The sequence below is a fragment of the Podarcis melisellensis genome (assembly GCF_964234715.1).
Source record: "Podarcis melisellensis genome assembly, chromosome: 7".
In the NCBI taxonomy this organism is placed as follows: Eukaryota; Metazoa; Chordata; class Lepidosauria; order Squamata; family Lacertidae; genus Podarcis; species Podarcis melisellensis.
In genome coordinates, this window is record NC_138539.1 from 85,154,431 (window position 1) to 85,171,886 (window position 17,456).

Genomic DNA, 17,456 nt, shown 5'->3' on the forward strand with positions numbered 1-17,456 from the left:
CCACAACAAACACTCTGCGAGGTGAGTGGGGCTGAGAGACTTCAGAGAAGTGTGACTGGCCCAAGGTCACCCAGCAGCTGCATGTGGAGGAGCAGGGAAGCGAACCCGGTTCACCAGATTACGAGTCCACCGCTCTTAACCACTACACCACTATAATCCCTAAGAGGTGGCCATCCAATCTCTGCCTAAAAGCCTCCAAGGAAGGAGAGGTCTACTGTCAAACAGCTCTTACTGTCGGGAATTCCTCCCCCCCAATGTTTCTTGTAATTTGAATCCACTGCTTTGGGTCCTAGCTCTAAGGAACTCTTCGAAAGAAGAAACACTGGATGCCATTGAGTGGGGGTATCTGTTAAGCACAGCAAAATATGTTGTGAGGACAAGAATGTTCCCTAACTTTACTTCAAAGCACAGCTCTGTATTTCAAAATTGCGTCCAGCTGTGGGGTGGGGGGCAACGTAGCACAGAGAACCAAGCAGCTAGGGCCATTATAGCTCAGGTGAGCAAGCAAATCTGACCTTAATGTTTTTATACTTATTAACGATTAAAGAATATCAATGACTATCTCTGCCGTTATTGTTGAGAGCAGGGGTAGGCAACCTAAGGCTCGTGGGCCGGGTGCGGCCCAATCGCCTTCTCAATCCAGCCCACGGATGGTCTGGGAATCAGCGTGGTTTTTACATGAGTAGTGTTAAGTTGTGGGCGAACATATCAGACAACACAGTGATTCTTCAAACAGCTCTTGTTTATTCACAGGCCAGAACAGAACTGAACTGAAGGGTTCAGCCAGCCTGCTTATATAGAGCTCCACTAGAACGCAACAGTAACCATTTTCTGGAACTATCCAATCACTGAACGTCACTTTCAATCCCTTATTTGCATATGTGGACCTGAGTGAAAACTATCTACAGTATCCCCCTGCTGGCCCAGAGTGAGAACTTCAGTACATAACAAGTAGAATGTGTCCTTTTATTTAAAATGCATCTCTGGGTTATTTGTGGGGCATAGGAATTTGTTCATTTCCCCCCCAAAAAAATATAGTCCGGCCCCCCACATGGTCTGAGGGATGGTGGACCGGCCCACAGCTGAAAACGGTTGCTGAACCCTGGTTGAGAGTCTTCCTTTGTGGTATGTTCCTGAAGTTTCTTCATTTGGTGAGAGCTAGATAAGTTTCACACCTACTGCAATCAGATTTCCCTGCGATTCCAGGTTCGGGACCCTCCGTGGGTTTGAACGCTGCCCAAAATCAGATGCAAATTTTGTGACAAAAAAGAATGTAAAGTACTTTTTACGTAATGAACCAAAACCAGCTTAGGCGGACCAAGTTTGTGACTGGTACTATTTAATTTGTGCATTAATTATCTAGTGAGCAGTAAAGCAGCCAAGTTGGCAAAGCTACCAGACTACTCAGGATAGCAAACATCCGAGGAGCCTGCCTTAGAAGTGCTGCAATAGAAGCGCCACGAATGGGCAACACATGGGCGGTAAATTAAGTTCAACGAATGTGCAGCTACAATCCTAACCCCACTTACCTGAGAGTAGTATCTACTGAATTCGGAAGGGCTTGCTTCTGAGTAGGAATGGTTAGGATTGCCCTGTACATGTACTGATGCACACGGAACCAAAAAATTGCAACAAGAACTTCGGTGACTAACCAGAAGGGATAAATTTGGCAGCATGAAAAGGGGAAATTCTATTTCACAAGGGACTGAAAGTAAAATTGCCAGTATTGCAAAGCTCTCGTACAAATCTAGGATGCAGCCGTATTTGAAATACTGTGCACAGTTCTGGCCACTCAGAAAGAATATTGAACAGATGAAAAAGGGCAGCCAAATGACCTGGGGACTGGAACATTTAGGGCAGGCATAGGCAAACTCCGGCCCTCCAGATGTTTTGAGACTACAATTCCCAACATCCCTGACCACTGGGTCCTGCTAGCTAGGGATGATGGGAATTGTAGTTCCAAAACATCTGGAGGGCCAGAGTTTCCCTATGCCTGATTTAGGGGTCTGTCTGCAGTTGGCCCTTCGTGGTTTAAGCTAAAATGACTATGTACTTATCACTCCAAATCTCCTTACCTGTCCTTGCCAGTCGGAGGTATTAATCAGAATGATATTTTCTGGTAGCTGATCATCTGAGATCAAGATGTGATTCAACTGGTCGTACACAGTTTTCCTAGGGATCTGTAAATAAATGAAAGCAGCCCTTAAGATTCCTCATTTATTGGAACAAGGTCTATTACCCAGCTATTTAAATAAATGTTCAGTCTAAATCACTCCCACAATCTGATGTGTTTTTCTTCAGCCCATTAAGCTAGGACATCTATGAAGTGATGTCAAATATGAAGCGCACCCAAAATAATTGGATTGATTTAAACATCTAGGCACACTGTTTTGCTACTTGTCCATAGAGTTGCCAATTCCTGACTTGCTGAGGATCAAGGGATTATTGAAGATGACTTGGAAACTTCAGCTGGTCCAAAATGCAACAGCTGAGTTACTGGCTGGGGTTCCATTTAGATCTCATATAGCCTCTTTTGAATGAATGAATGAATGAAGGAAGGAAGGAATGAATCTTTATTTGCGTCAGCCATCGGCCATAGCAATAAAACAAAAGTACGACATACAAAAGAACAGAAACAAAAAGTTAATTATATAAAATACATTTTAGGATTTTGAGTCAGTAGTCAAATAGTGGATCTTATTCTGATTGCCCCAGCTAAAAACAGTTTAATGATTCTATAATATTTATTATTTCTCTCTGTATGGTGAGACTGGTGGTACTTTCATTCTGGTTTATTCTGTCTCTTTTGTTGTGTGTTGAGCATATATATATATATATATATATATATGCAGGTTTTGGTGTCCTCGGGTGTCTTCCCGTGTAAAAGTTGGGGTGTCTAGGCGACGTTTCGACGAGGTCTCACTCGTCATCTTCAGGCTGGTGCTTTCGGCTTCTTGTTACTGGAACAGAGCAGGATCTCAGTGTTTGAGTTCCTATAAATACTGTTGAGGGGGTGTGGTGTATAGCCTCCAATGTTCTGGGCAGAGAGGAAGTTCCCAGGCTAGTGTGCCTTTTCTTCTAGCCTGGGAACTTCCTCTCTGCCCAGAACATTGGAGGCTATACACCACACCCCCTCAACAGTATTTATAGGAACTCAAACACTGAGATCCTGCTCTGTTCCAGTAACAAGAAGCCGAAAGCACCAGCCTGAAGATGACGAGTGAGACCTCGTCGAAACGTCGCCTAGACACCCCAACTTTTACACGGGAAGACACCCGAGGACACCAAAACCTGCATTCCTGTACCCGTGAAAATCTACGAAAGCATATATATATATATATATATTTCAATTGAACTGTAATTGAATTGAATATATATGATAAAAACAGTTCTAAAAAATAGAGAATCTTTATTGCACATTCTGGTGCACATGCTGAGAGCTGTTACTAACTCCAAACCCCAAAACTTGAGATCCCCTCCAAAACTATGACAAAGCTTTGAGATGGTTTTGCAGCATGCCCCCAGAAGCACCATAAATGCGGAGGAGGATGCTCCCTTGGCACTGAACAGCCCATTTCACCTGCAAGCGATGCCTGGTGCCTGGAGAGCGTTCGTTGTCCAGGCTGTTGGCTCTCTCATTCTGCTGCTTCGCCGGCTGCCTTTCCTTCAGAGATGTGCTTCTGCCTCTGCGTCCCATGTGCTTTGCTTCCGATCTGCCAAAGGAGAACATGGGGACCTTTAGCAAGAAAACCAAAACGGCACAGATGCTGCTCACTGTATTACAACTTCCCTGGGCCAGCAGGAAATCTCAATGTTGGTTGTTGGTTTTTTAACCTACCACAGCAGATTAAAGTGCAATTGTTTTTTTATTTATCTTTTAAAACTCTATCCTGCCTAATACAGCGATACCTCAGGTTACAGACGCTTCGAGTTACAAACTCTGCTAACCAGGAAGTGGTTGCTCCAGGTTAAGAACTTTGCCCCAGGATAAGAGCGCGCCAGCGGCACAGCGGCAGTGGGAGGCCCCATTAGTAAAAGCACGCTTCAGGTTAAGAGCTGTTTCAGGTTAAGAACGGACCTCTGGAATGAATTAAGTTCTTAACCTGAGGTACCACTATAACTGAATGAAGCACAAAGCGGCTAACAAATCAACAACAGCATATTAAAAAAAAAACAATTTCCAAATTAAACACAATCACACAAATATTGATATAAATCTAAATGAGTAACAATTTAGGGAACTGGGCATATTTAGCCTGGTAAAGAGGAGACAGAGAGGAGGTATGGTAGCCATTTTCAACTATCTAAAGGGCTGGCACATGGAAAATGGAGCAAGCACATGTTCTCCTGCTCCAGAAGCTTGGACTCGAACCCATGGCTTCAAGTTACAAGAAAGGAGATTCTGACTAAACATCAGGAAGAACTTTCTGACAGCAAGAGATGTTTGACCAAGGAACGGACTCCCTTGAGAGATTGTGGACTCTCCTTCCTTGGAGGTTTCTAAGCAGAGGTTGGGTGGTCATCTGTCATGGATACTTTAGTTGAGATTCCTACATTGCAGAGGGTTGGACTAGATGTTCCCCTGGGGTCCCTTCTGTCACAGGACTGCCAAGGGACGCCTTGGAGTCGGGGGGGGGGAGAAGAAGAGTCAGAGCGGGAACAGTCAGAAGGAAATGGTCGGGAGATGATGGAAGGGGAAGAGGGAAAGAGCCAGGACGAGGCAAGGAAAGCTCAGGTACAGATGGGAAGCCTATGCCTTTGGCACAGGAAAGGAGAGGGTTAAAGCACAAGGGTCAGAGACATCCCATGAAGCTCCCCCGCCTCTTTCGTTGGAGGAGAAGCAGGAGAAGACCACTCCCCAAATCTGAACCGGACAATTCGGATGCATGATTCTACTGTGCTGCTTTGCCCACTCTGGAAGAATGGCAGATGAAGGTGATAGACTACATGGGATTGGCAGAAATGACTGGCAGAATCCGAGACCAGGGAAGAGAGACGGCGGAAGAAGATTGGAAGAAATTTAAGGACTATCTTGGGAAATACTACAAAATTAGTGAATGCTAGAATGATGTTGGTTAGAAATTAAGTGGTTTTCAGCTGTAATGAATAAGATAAATTGGGGGGGGGAGAAAGAAAGGTTGAAAATTAAGTGAAAATTAATGGTGAGGATTTGCTGAATTAATAATTTGAATTGGGATACAAAAAGGAGAGGTATAAGGAGGTCTGGGAAGTAAGTTAAAAGAAAATAAGTGAATGGAATTTTATGTGTTTTTAAATTGTTTTAGTTTTGTATTTTTTGTATTTTTGATATATTTTGTTTTTTCTTTTTGCATAATCTTTGAAATGTCAATAAATATATTTTTTAAAAAAAGATTCTACTGTGCTGCTTGTACACAGGTAAAATAAAGAACTGTAAATATCTCTCTGAGTGAGCAGAGAGTGCTTATTGCGAACAGCATACTCAAACCACCACACCTTCCAACTCTACAATTCCATGATTCTATTATCATAAGATAAGGACAAAACTAAAAACATTAAACAGCCAAAGTCTCTTTTAAAGTTACAGTTCAAATAAAGGTAAAGGGACAGCTGACCATTAGGTCCAGTCGTGGCCGACTCTGCGGTTGCGGCGCTCATCTCACTTTACTGGCTGAAGGAGCCGGCGTACAGCTTCCGGGTCATGTGGCCAGCATGACCAAGCCGCTTCTGGTGAACCAGAGCAGTGCATGGAAACGCCGTTTACCTTCCCGCTGGAGTGGTACCTATTTATCTACTTGCACTTTGACGTGCTTTCGAGCTGCTAGGTTGGGAGGAGCAGGGACCGAGCAACGGGAGCTCACCCCGTCGCGGGGATTCGAACCGCTGACCTTCTGATTGCCAAGTCCTAGGCTCTGTGGTTTAACCCGTGTCCCTCACAGTTCAAATACTTAAGTAAAAATGTTTTAAGAAGTAAAACTGTTTTGAATTATGTAATTCAAAGTGAATAAAGAAGTCTTTGCCTGACACCTTGGGAGGGGGGCACTCCATAACTGGGGCACCACTACCAAAAGGAAACATCTCTCTTTATAACAAAATGAACCTCTAATGGAAAAAGGCAGTGGTTAACATGCCTTCAGAGCATAGGAAAAGACCTCAAGGAAAGTGCCTTGTGAGAGGTGTCCCCAAAGTACTGAGTCTTCTCAGAAGTGGCTACCTCATTAGGAAATCTATGTCTACCTGGATAAGTCAATCTATCAGTCAAGGTGCATCAGAATTAGGAATGCAGCAGTTTAGTGGGGTCAAATTTTAGAAAAGCACAAGCAGTGACATCCTATGGTGTCCTCCTGCTTAAACAACAGGACTTTCTCTTCCTCTCCTCCTCCTCCTCCTCCTCCTCCTCACTGTTGGCAACCCCACAATTTGCTCTGCAGGTTTGGAACACCCTGTATTACTTGCAGAAGGAACTGGAACAAATAAAAGGGTTTAAGCTGAGGTATAAATCATTGATAGCTCCACAAATCTCAATACTGGAAGAAAAAGGAAAGTGCAGTTTGCAGTTGCTCAGCTGTCAGTAGATTTCTGCCATGTCCATTTCATTGTTTAGGTATAACTTTTGTCTCTTTAATTAATCACTGTACTGGTGAGGCTATTAAATATTATTTTGCCAGCTTACTTTGAGTCATATTTTTTAAAAAATTGGGTAAGAAAGCGGAATGGTCACCAAGGTGCATGACATCTGGAACAAAACACGGGGACTGAAAGCCATGCAAAGCGATGTTCAGATGCCACAAGTTAAAAGCTCATCTGTCTCAAGTTGCATATTTACAAACAAGGTAAGTTTCGGAGCTGATGTTGCAGCTTATAGACAGGTTACCTGCTGGAAGGAATTATGAGAGATTCTGTCTTTGTCATCCTGCCACTTAGTGGAGCCTTTTCCATGAAGCTATCCAGGGGAGACAGTTCAGTTTCTATGTCTTCCTGTTGTTTATTTTCCTGCAAACAACAAATTACACTGGAGTGGATGTTCTGTGAAAGCCTTTGTACTCTGCCAGCATGTATAATAATAAAAAAGTGCCAATAAGTAATGGTCAATCCATGACCATAGCCAGACCAGTGCAAAACATCATGCAGTCCATTAGCTATGGATCTATCCCAAATAGTATCATAGATTCTATGAAGCCCCAAGTTGGTCTGGCTTCAACATGAACTGTAAAACAGCCACTTTGGCCTGTGTTTCTGCTGTAGTCCAGATGCCAACAGAGACCTCATTCTATCCCAGGTCTCCAGTGTTGCAAAGGCACATGGTATTTGACAAGCTGGGCACTGGATAACAAACTCTCTGCAGCTGATGTTATACCCAGCAAAACCCAAAGGTACCAAACATTACTCAGCCAGATGTCTACTTCACATTCTCACTACTTTCCACCTCTTCTTCCTGCCTCAGTCCAAATCAACCCACCCACAAAGCTCATATATACCTCCACTCTCAGTGGGTCAAAGCATTCTCAATAGCACATTTTACTTCCTTTTTCTAACCCCATAAACCAACCCCTCTCCTAGTAGTAGTAGTAGCAGTAGTCATAGTAGGAGTAAAATTTATGTACCGCCCTTAATCCAAAGATCTCAGGGCAATTCACAAGATAAAAATACAGGACAAAAGCAAAAATAAATAGTCAAAACAAAAAACAAAATGATAACCCTCCGCTCCCACAAACACATTTAAAAGGCCGTAGGATGTTAATCAGCCAAAGGCCTGGTTGATGAGGAACGTTTTCATCTGGCACCTAAAGATGTACAATGAAGGTGGCAGGCAAGCCTCCCCAGAGAGGGCAGAGGGGGGGCCACTACAGAAAAGGCCTGTCTTGTGTTGCCACCCTCTGGACCTCTCATGGAGGAGGCACATGAAGAAGGGCCTCAGATGATGATCAGAGTCTGGGTTGGTTTATAAGGAGAGAGGAGGTCCTTGAGGTTTTGCAGTCCTGAGCCATTCAAGATTTTATAGGTCAAAACCAGCACTTTGAATTGGGCACAGAAACTAATCAGCAGCCAGGGCAGTTGGGTCAGGATTGGTGTAATATTCTCGAACTGTCTTGCCCCGGTGAGCAACCTGGCCGCCAAATTCTGCACCAGCCAATGTTTTTGAACCATCTTCAGAGGCAGCCCTATGTATAACCTGGCTTGCCCAAACTTCTATACCATGCCTCCTTCCTGCCCTGAACTACTGTAATTGCCCCCCATCTCAGCAACTCTCACCCCAGGAGCATTTTTCAAGTAAAACAATACCAACCCTGAATTTAAAACACTCAAGTTAAAAACAGTAAAAACAACCTTCTACACATAGCTCAACATCGCCTCTCAAAGGTCCATCAAAAACATCTCCATCAAAACACTTCTATCTCCAACAAACCTTTCCTACGTAAAATAGGCACCCCACCCCAGTTCCCAGCTGACTCTCTCCCAAACACCTGCATGGAATGTGTACCTGGGCTGAAGGCCGATAGTGGTTGTTCTTTTTTAAATATTCAAATTGTGGCCTATAAAGGATGCAAGGTTTCAAAAAACAAGGTTTTCTCCAAGAAAGGAGAAAATGCAGTACACTTGGGCAGAGATTAAAAAAAAAACAAAATAAACAGGCACCAATCCAAAATGAATGCCCTGAAAACAAAAAGATTAGGACAGAAGTTGTCATCTGTTTTGCCAAATGACCCTGAAGTTCTGTAGAGCTGTTAAATATTTCTGTGTTTCACTCTAGCGATCCCTGCCTGAATGATAAAAAGGCAATTGCACTTACATAAGACACAGTGTCAGAGACGCTGTCTGCTGGTTGTCTGCTTCCAATATTCTTGTCCTCTTCAGGCACTTCAACCTGTTTTGTACAAGGGTCGGTAAAACAAGGATCACACAACATACTGGTCCCGAGACTGGCTAGCATTACAGCAACATTGCAAACAAACACTATCTAGGAGAAAGTCCTGGCTGGAGCATATGACTGAAACAGAATAATCCACGTTTCCCCCCATAAAATGCAGTATGCTGCATTTTCTGTTGAACAATGCAGATATATAGCATAGTCTGTCAGACATGAGTGAGAAAAGGCAGAGAATTATCTTCTCCAGATAGACCTACCATTCACAATTCCCTTGTGCGAAACCCTCTTCAAAAAGCAAATACCTCTGGTTAAGGCAAATCCATAGATTTACAGTCATACCTCGGGTTACAGACGCTTCAGGTTACGCGTTTTCGGGTTGCGCACCGCGCCGAACCCAAAAGTACCGGAACGGGTTACTTCCAGGTTTCGGTGCTCGCACATGCGCAAAAACACTATATATTGTGCTTTGTGCATGCACAGAATTGCAACACGCGCATGCACAGACACGCGCTGCGGGTTGCAAATGTGCCTCCTGCATGGATCCCGTTCGCAACCCAAGCGCCCACTGTATAAAACTGCCATACTTGACTCACAACCCCTTTACTAAGAAATGGCAATGCATTTGTGATTATCGGTTGCATTCAATTATTTTTATGCACTTACAGGACTAGGTGGCTCTCTCTGGTTTCTGACACTGTGGAGGCTTCCAATTTCTGCTTGAGAGCTTGAATGTGACATTCCTTCAAAGTAAGGTCTATAGCAAGAAAACAAATGGCATCGTAATGTTGTTGTTTTTTCTAGGAGCTCCAAAACATGGCCAAGGCTATAGAAACCTCTAGAAACCATGTGCCAAAACATGAGAGGCTGCTGTCAATCCTTCCCAAGATCTCTCCCTCCCTAAGTAGCCGTTTGACCAAGCAGGCAGATACCGAAACACAGTCCACCCCCCTTTCCCCTCTGCTGCCCCAGCATCTCTCATCCTAACAGACAGTCGGTTCGAGAATCTGCAAAGCTGCCATCAAAATCTCTTCTTACTTTAGCTTTGGCTTAGGAGTACTGAGGACACTGTCATCATCTTCCATGTCAGGGCCGCTGTCACTAGGATTTTCTATATCAAGTGTATCATAGAGAAGGTCTAGGTCTTCTTCTACTTCTGGGACATGGTCAGCTGGATCCTGCTCAGAATCCAAAACCTAGATAGAAGAGCACAAGCAGCATAAAAGTGTGTTAAATGGAGGCTTCCTTGAAATGCAAATATCATCTTGGTCATTAATTGCATTCAAGTATTTATATCTAGGCCCTCTTCACAAGTTCATACACACAAAATTAGAACTGTATGAAGAGACCAAGTCCTGCCTCTCTGTTGCATTCTTGTTGCTCAGCTCAACTGCTTTTCTCATGTTGGTGCTGATCTTCTGCAGCAGGGAGCCTTCTCCGCTCATATTTATTTATTTAAAAGCATGCATAGTAAAGGTAAAGGGACCCCTGACCGTTGGGTCCAGTCGTGGCCGACTCTGGGGTTGCGGCGCTCATCTCCCTTTATTGGCCGAGGGAGCCAGCGTACAGCTTCCGGGTCATGTGGCCAGCAGGACTAAGCCGCTTCTGGCAAACCAGAGCAGCGCACAGAAACGCCGTTTACCTTCCCACCGGAGTGGTACCTATTTATCTACTTGCACTTTGACGTGCTTTCAAACTGCTAGGTTGGCAGGAGCAGGGACCGAGCAACGGGAGCTCACCCCATCGCAGGGATTCGAACCGCCAACCATCTGATCGGCAAGCCCCTTTTAGGGGAGGAGGAGATGGAGGCGGAAGGGCTCTCTGACCCCAACAAAGCTTCGAACCTCCTTCCCTAAGCTGGTCAAATACTTCCCAGGTTTGGGGAAGTAGGCATGAGGGTCTGACAGGATCCTGGAGCCCAATACTTCCTTCCCAAACCCAGGCAGTAAGGTACTGAGAGCACAGAAAAAGGTATGGCATTGCAGCAAGTCATCTAATTATCATGCATCATGGAATAACTGAATGCCAAGATCTTAATGAAGTTCCAAACATGTAATTGTCTTACATGTACAGTGGTACCTCGGGTTAAGAACTTAATTCGTTCTGGAGGTACCTGAGGTACCACTTTAGCTAATGGGGCCTCCTGCTGCCACCGCCGTGCAATTTCTGTTCTCATGCTGAAGCAGAGTCTGTAACCTGAAGCGTCCGTAACCCGAGGTACCACTGTAATTGTTTTTCCTGGCCCTGAGGAAATTTTTCGGCCAGGGCAACTGCCCAGAATATCAGCACCTTTTTTTAGGAACAAAGCATTGTGTACTGTATAACGATTTAAAAGTGGAATAGGCTCCCTGTGCGATTTAGACCCCTCATATGGGGAGTTTTCACAAGTACAACAGTGAAGGCATGTTGTCCAGCAAATCATTCTTTCCTGTCAGTGAGCCAGCTCTTGCCCAGGCCTTGATGGTCTCCCAGTGTCCACTGGAGAAGATTCCATCTGTATTCATGTGAGAGGAGACACTAGGACACCAAGCCCCCCCCCCCAACACCATGTTGGCTATGTTTAACTGTGAGTTTTGGTATCTGTGTCTTGCCTTTTTATTGTTCTTTGTGTCACGTTGCATGATTGTTTAACCTTTGAGCAGGAGGCAAAATGTCACTTAAGAGCCAACACTGAAGCCTCCAGAAATGGAGACATTTTTTGTGCCTTAAGTGAAGTGGGAACACAATGAGATCCCCACTTGGTGTCCATTTGGTGGTGTCCATTGAAAAACCTTTCAGATGATTACAAATGGCACCTTTCCTAATAAAACAGGATACCCTCTGATGTATTGGCAATTCCAGACAGACTATTTCAAAGTTCACATTTGGGGTGATGGTTGCAGCCTTTGCACTGTGAAAATAAATTCTGTTTGAGTGGTAAGTGGGTATAGAGACATTTTTTTGTGAGTCTAAGAAGCTAAATGAAACAAAACTGGCGTTGCCACCAAGATGTGGTCATTTGCTTGTGCAATCTTGATACAGCTTGCAAAGTACCAGGGAGAGAATGTTCTCCAAGCACAAATTGTGTAACTATATGCAGGAACGGGTTTTATAATTCATTTCCCAAGTTTACAATGATAATATATTGATTGTTGTCCTTTTGAATATCTGTACAATGCCCAAACTTATTTTACAGAAAATGGCATAATCATTTTCAAAAGAATTTTTGCTCCAAAGGTTTATTCTTTGTTTTATATGATCCCCGCCCTCAGGTAATTGCACAAATTACTTTGTTGTCTTGGTGAGTACATCAGGCATATCTGTTGGGCAAGAAAACAAATTCTGCCTTAAGCAAGCATTACAAATAACAGGGTTGTTGGGAAGCCAAAAGGGTTGTTTTTTATGAGAGGCAGAAGACTGAGCAGAAGTTACTTTCAGAAGAAGAAGAAGAGTTTGGATTTGATATCCCGCCTTTCACTCCCCTTCAGGAGTCTCAAAGCGGCTAACATTCTCCTTTCCCTTCCTCCCCCACAACAAACACTCTGTGAGGTGAGTGGGGCTGAGAGACTTCAGAGAAGTGTGACTAGCCCAGGGTCACCCAGCAGCTGCATGTGGAGGAGCGGAGACGCGAACCCGGTTCCCCAGATTACGAGACTACCGCTCTTAACCACTACACCACACTGGCGCTCAAAGAAGTTACCAGGGCCCATATTTTGTTGTGCGAGATACAGGCAAAATAACTTAGGACATTTTACAGAAACAGAGGGCAAGAGCCAGGCTACGTTACCTGGACTCAAGTCCCACTGAAATCAATGGGACAGGTCAATCACGATGTTTCATTGATTTCAATGGGAGTCAAGTTCACCCCTACCAAGAAAGCAGGACAGGGAGACCGCTAAAGTTCATAAAAGAATTAAGGTGCTTTCACATGAAACAATAAGTTGGTAAATGGCACCTCGGCCATTATATTTTATTTATTAAAAATAATTTATAAGCGGCTGAATGTTTCAAAAACACTGATCACTCACATTATATGAAAATAATGTTTTTGTGCTCTTAAGGTTCCCCTGTTATCCTATTACAGTTTAGAAGAGACCCAAGCACAGAAGGTTACTCAGACCATTCAGTTTCGGCAATGACATTAACGCTCTTGTAGAAGGCTAACAAAGCTTCACACGCAAAAGACAACTTTTGCCAGATCATTAAAATCAGACAGGTAAACTAGGGGGTACGTTGCCGCCATTTTAAGCCTTGGTGTAAAACCTCGGGAGTGCGGAACCTCAGTCCCAGAGACTAAAGCCTCTTTATTTGGCTCTTGGAACTTTGCCCAGGTCACACGGCACAGCTTCCTCAAGTTCCATTCCTTGGCTGGAATGAAAGATGAATGCATGGGGGTGTGCGCAGAAATGCCCAGCTGAATGCAGCCTATTGTGCAAAAACAAGAGTCACATCTGTCGCGGCATTTGCTTTTGCCTCCATCCCTGCCCATCACGGTCCCCAGGAGGTCGCCCAAGAAGAAATTCAGCCCTTGAGATGATAAAGGTTTCCAGTCCCTGCTGCGAAGAGAGGTCCTGCATTTCTGACGAAAGCGCCCTTAGCCTGATGGATAATGCAAAACCCATGCAGAATTTAAGGAAGTTGCTAGAGACAGCAACCACAGAGAAGCTTACCTCGTCAGATACTTTAAACCGCCTCAACAGGGCCACCACTTTTTGCTTGAAGTTTTGCTGCTGTAAAGGCAAACGATTACAATCAATACAACACTAAAGCACACAATCTCTGTGTGTTGAAGCACAGCGCCACAACAAACCATGCACCATTTATTCTCAGTTAATACGTGCAAATAGCTTACAGAAGGTGGGCCACGGCTGTTGCTCATTCATCTGAGGGACTGTTTAAATTCCATCCCAACTAGGAATTGGGCCAGAATTTCCGGTTCAGCTAGGACAGCCAGTTCCAGATCCATACTGGAAAGAGCGTGCAAACTGCTGTCTCTGTGTCGGCAGAGATGTCTCATATTCCTCTAGTGCAATGACACAGCTGGCCATTCATTGCCCTGGAGGCTTGAGGACAAGCCCACAGAGGTCTAGAACAATCTCCCTTGTTTCGCTATTTGCTTGTGCTTGGATTCCACCATTCACTTTGCAGTTTTAGTGGAGTAGGATTAAATAATTCCTGATGAGTAGCTTCTTTTTTACTTTTTTGCCAAGAAGCCAATGAGCTCTTCTCACTCCTGATCTCCAATCGCATATATTCAACCCTAGAACTCTATGCCACTAGAAATCTCTAACAGAGGTGTATTGTTGTATTAGTTTGTTAGGAACAGTTAGCTCTGCGTTTCATCCAAAGCCAGCTCCATTAACACAAATCTTTAACCTTTTTTTTGTTTTTTTGACTCTTAACACAAGATTAAAAACAAAGTAATTACAGAAAACAGAGTCTTTTTCATCAGAACACGGTTTTCCACAAACTGACTCTACAACAAAATCTGCAATCCATGGCACATAGATGATGTCTGAAGAATATAGGTTGTATTTTTGCATGGGGACATGGCACTAAGTTACCCCTCTAGATGTCTGAGTGTCTACTCCAAATAATTAATAAATAAATTCCAAAACAATTGGAATGCACATAAATATAAATTGCAAGCCTGCTAGCAATGTGTACGGCAAGAGAAAGAGGATTCAACACAATGGATCAGCCACAAGGCTCCCTTCCCGCCAGGGACAAAGATTTAAGACGTACCTGGGTGAGAAATACTCTTGTCAAGCCTCTGGGGGGAAGGGCCATGCAACAAGGACAGCCACAGGCATATACAGAGCACAGAAACACTTGTGGCTCTTGGTATAGAATGTAGTTGGGAAGCAAGAGGCAGGACTTCAAACCCCGCCAATGGCTTTTATATGCTTGTGAAAATACCATTTGTGTCAAAGGCATAAAAGTAGGAGATCCTTATTTGAACCCAAACAGCAGATGCAACACAACAGGTCCCTAAGCCAGTGCCGGATTTACGTATAAGCTAAACAAACTATAGCTTAGGGCCCCATTATTTTGGGGGCCCCAAAAAAAAATTAAAGGAAAAAAACTGGATGTACATTTCCAAAATATACCGTAAGATAAAAAAAACAAATAAAATAAAACCTACATACAGCAACAGTGTTTTGTGTTGTGTAGGCTCCTTTTGGTATGTGCAAATGGCTTTAGATACCTATTAGGTCCATAAATTACCATTTAGCATATATTCAATACAAAAAACAGCGACAAAGGACAGCTGGACATATAAAGGGCCCCATTACCTTCAGTAGCTTAGGGCCTCATCAAACCTAAATCCGGCCCTGCCCTAAGCTACTCATCTTTAGGAACAGATATTAATTAATACATCCTGGGGGATTTCTCTTTCCCCCAGGTCCAAGACCTAGTCTTAAGGTGCCAGAAGTAGCATGGTTGCAGAAGAAACTCTAGCCTATGAGAACAGTCATATTTTTGTTTTGTTTTTCCAGGCTGGAGGTTTGTGCTTCAAATCCAGGGCACAAGCCAGTAGTGTGTTGTCTCCCTGGTGCATGTATCCAGATGTGTCAGAGTGTGAGCCAAGTTTCATCAAGCCCACTGACTTAAGCTCAAAAACCCTTGTTTGGAACGCTGAATGCTCCTCTGAATGTACCCTATTGACAGAAAAGGTGCAAAGGGCACCTTGCTATCTCCATATTCTTCGGAAGGAAGAAGCTATTACTGAATCAGACTCATGTTTCATAAAAATTTCCAGAGGGGTAGCTGTGCTACCCCAGTACCGAGGGCCTTCTGGCGGTTCCCTCGCTGCGAGAAGCCAAGTTACAGGGAACCTGGCAGAGGGCCTTCTCGGTAGTGGCACCCGCCCTCTGGAATGTCAAAGAGAAAAACAACTACCAGACTCTTTTAGAAGACATCTGAAGGCAGCCCTGTTTAGGGGAGCTTTTAATGTTTTATAGACTATTGTATTTTAATATTTTGTTGGAAGCTGCCCAGAGTGGCTGGGGAAACCCAGCAAGATGGGCGGGGTATAAATAAATTATTATTGTTGTTGTTGTTGTTAAAGCAGGACATGGCATGTGCCTCAAATTATCAGGCTTGGCTATGAAGCACCCCAAATGACCTTGGGTCAATCGCTCCAAACTAGCCTAGCCCCCCTTCAAGGCAATGGCAGATCAAATGAGAGGGGGCAATTTTTGTATGCAACCTCAATCAACCACAACAAAGGTTTCCTCTGCTTACGTTACTCCCCTGCCACGCATGTAACCACCCGAGTCACTTTCAGCTGCTTATTACTTGTTATAATTCTGTTCTGTATGCATTACACTCAAAGCGGTTCACAACAAAGCACGACAAAACAAAAATATGAATACAACTACTGTGGCTTTGTATTCGTCCAAACCTCATGCCATATCTAGTCCACTCTTTCATTCTGGGCAGACCCTTGGTCCCAATCCACATCAATGTTAGTAAAATTAATTTCCACCAACCCTGGTTATGGATGCTGTTCTTACTATCGATCTCCACTGCTTTTTTGGCTTTCCCAACTCATACTCATCATCATCCATATCCTGAAGAAAAAGAAACGTTTGTTATGATCATCAACAAAGGTCAAATGAGGGGAACAGGGGTGTTGCAACATCAAGGCAGATGGAATGCCTTGCAAGCGTTTTTTTAATTAATTAAAATGTATGCAAACGTACACTAAGCTGTCCCAACTGTTAAATCTGTTATTTAGGGCAAACAGATAATAATAATAATAATAATAATAATAATAATAATAATAATAATAATAATAATATAAAATGTCTTTATATCCCGCCCTCCCCAGCCAAAGCCGGGCTCAGGGCGGCTAACAACAATCAAATAATCAAACAGTCAAATAATCACACATTCTAAAAATATTTCATTATAAAAATTAATCCTACAACACTAATTCTTTTACCACGCCAGCGGCAGCTACGAGCCCAATTCAAAGTGCTGGTTTTGACATAAACCTCTTTAAAGCTCAGGACCTCGAAATCTTCTGGATATTGACCGGAGAAACCTAGCAAGACCTTCAGATCTTCATTGGAGACCCTGTTCCAGGTTGCTTCTTTGAGAGTGATTCAGAGGGTCAACTTCCTCAGAATCAACCATCAAAGAGCATCAACAACCAACTGAAGGAGTGGACTTTCAAAGGATTGCCAGCAATAAGGGACAAGAAAAATTTCCCCAAGTCATAAGAAAACCATTTGGATCCAACATCTTGTGGGCTGGGAAATCCTAATAAGTCCTTCAGTTTCTCTTTGAAGCTGCTCTAGTAGGCTATCAAGTGGCTAAATGTTTTGAATAAAATAAATGAATGAAATAACCAGTCCACTCCCTTGCATTTATGACTTTTAAGATAAGTATGAAGGGCTTATTTGCTTAGACAATACCTGTCCCTGAACAGCATCATCACTGGCTTCTTGTTCTGAAGAGAAGCTTTCATATTCCTCTTCGGAATAGTTGTCTGAAAGAAGGATGATACAGAAGCAATCGGATTATGCTCTTACTAAAAACAACAACTGCACATTGGTTTAATGGCAAACCAGGAAGAAAACTGCAAGGGCCATTATGGCAATTTCACAGTTGTTGTTTTTCT

General features: G+C 43.5%; 1 protein-coding gene across 8 annotated transcripts in view; it reads right to left on the bottom strand.

Annotated features, from left to right (window-relative positions):
* PACS2 (phosphofurin acidic cluster sorting protein 2) overlaps window positions 1-17,456 on the bottom strand; it is a 49,734-nt gene that overhangs the window by 24,042 nt on the left and 8,236 nt on the right. For 6 of the 8 annotated variants that reach the window (XR_014170069.1, XR_014170070.1, XM_081917761.1 and 3 more), the window contains exons 6-14: window positions 17,251-17,324; window positions 16,321-16,401; window positions 13,495-13,554; window positions 9,884-10,041; window positions 9,512-9,602; window positions 8,771-8,845; window positions 6,854-6,972; window positions 3,581-3,713; window positions 2,076-2,180 (exon numbers count right to left, since the gene is read on the bottom strand). Coding sequence is in view for 6 of the 8 variants with exons in the window: in XM_081917761.1 (XP_081773887.1) it covers window positions 2,076-2,180; window positions 3,581-3,713; window positions 6,854-6,972; window positions 8,771-8,845; window positions 9,512-9,602; window positions 9,884-10,041; window positions 13,495-13,554; window positions 16,321-16,401; window positions 17,251-17,324 (896 nt within the window). In the remaining 2 variants the exon portion in view is untranslated. The remainder of the gene's footprint in view (window positions 1-2,075; window positions 2,181-3,580; window positions 3,714-6,853; window positions 6,973-8,770; window positions 8,846-9,511; window positions 9,603-9,883; window positions 10,042-13,494; window positions 13,555-16,320; window positions 16,402-17,250; window positions 17,325-17,456) is intronic. The other 2 variants (XM_081917763.1, XM_081917759.1) reach the window with 1 other exon arrangement.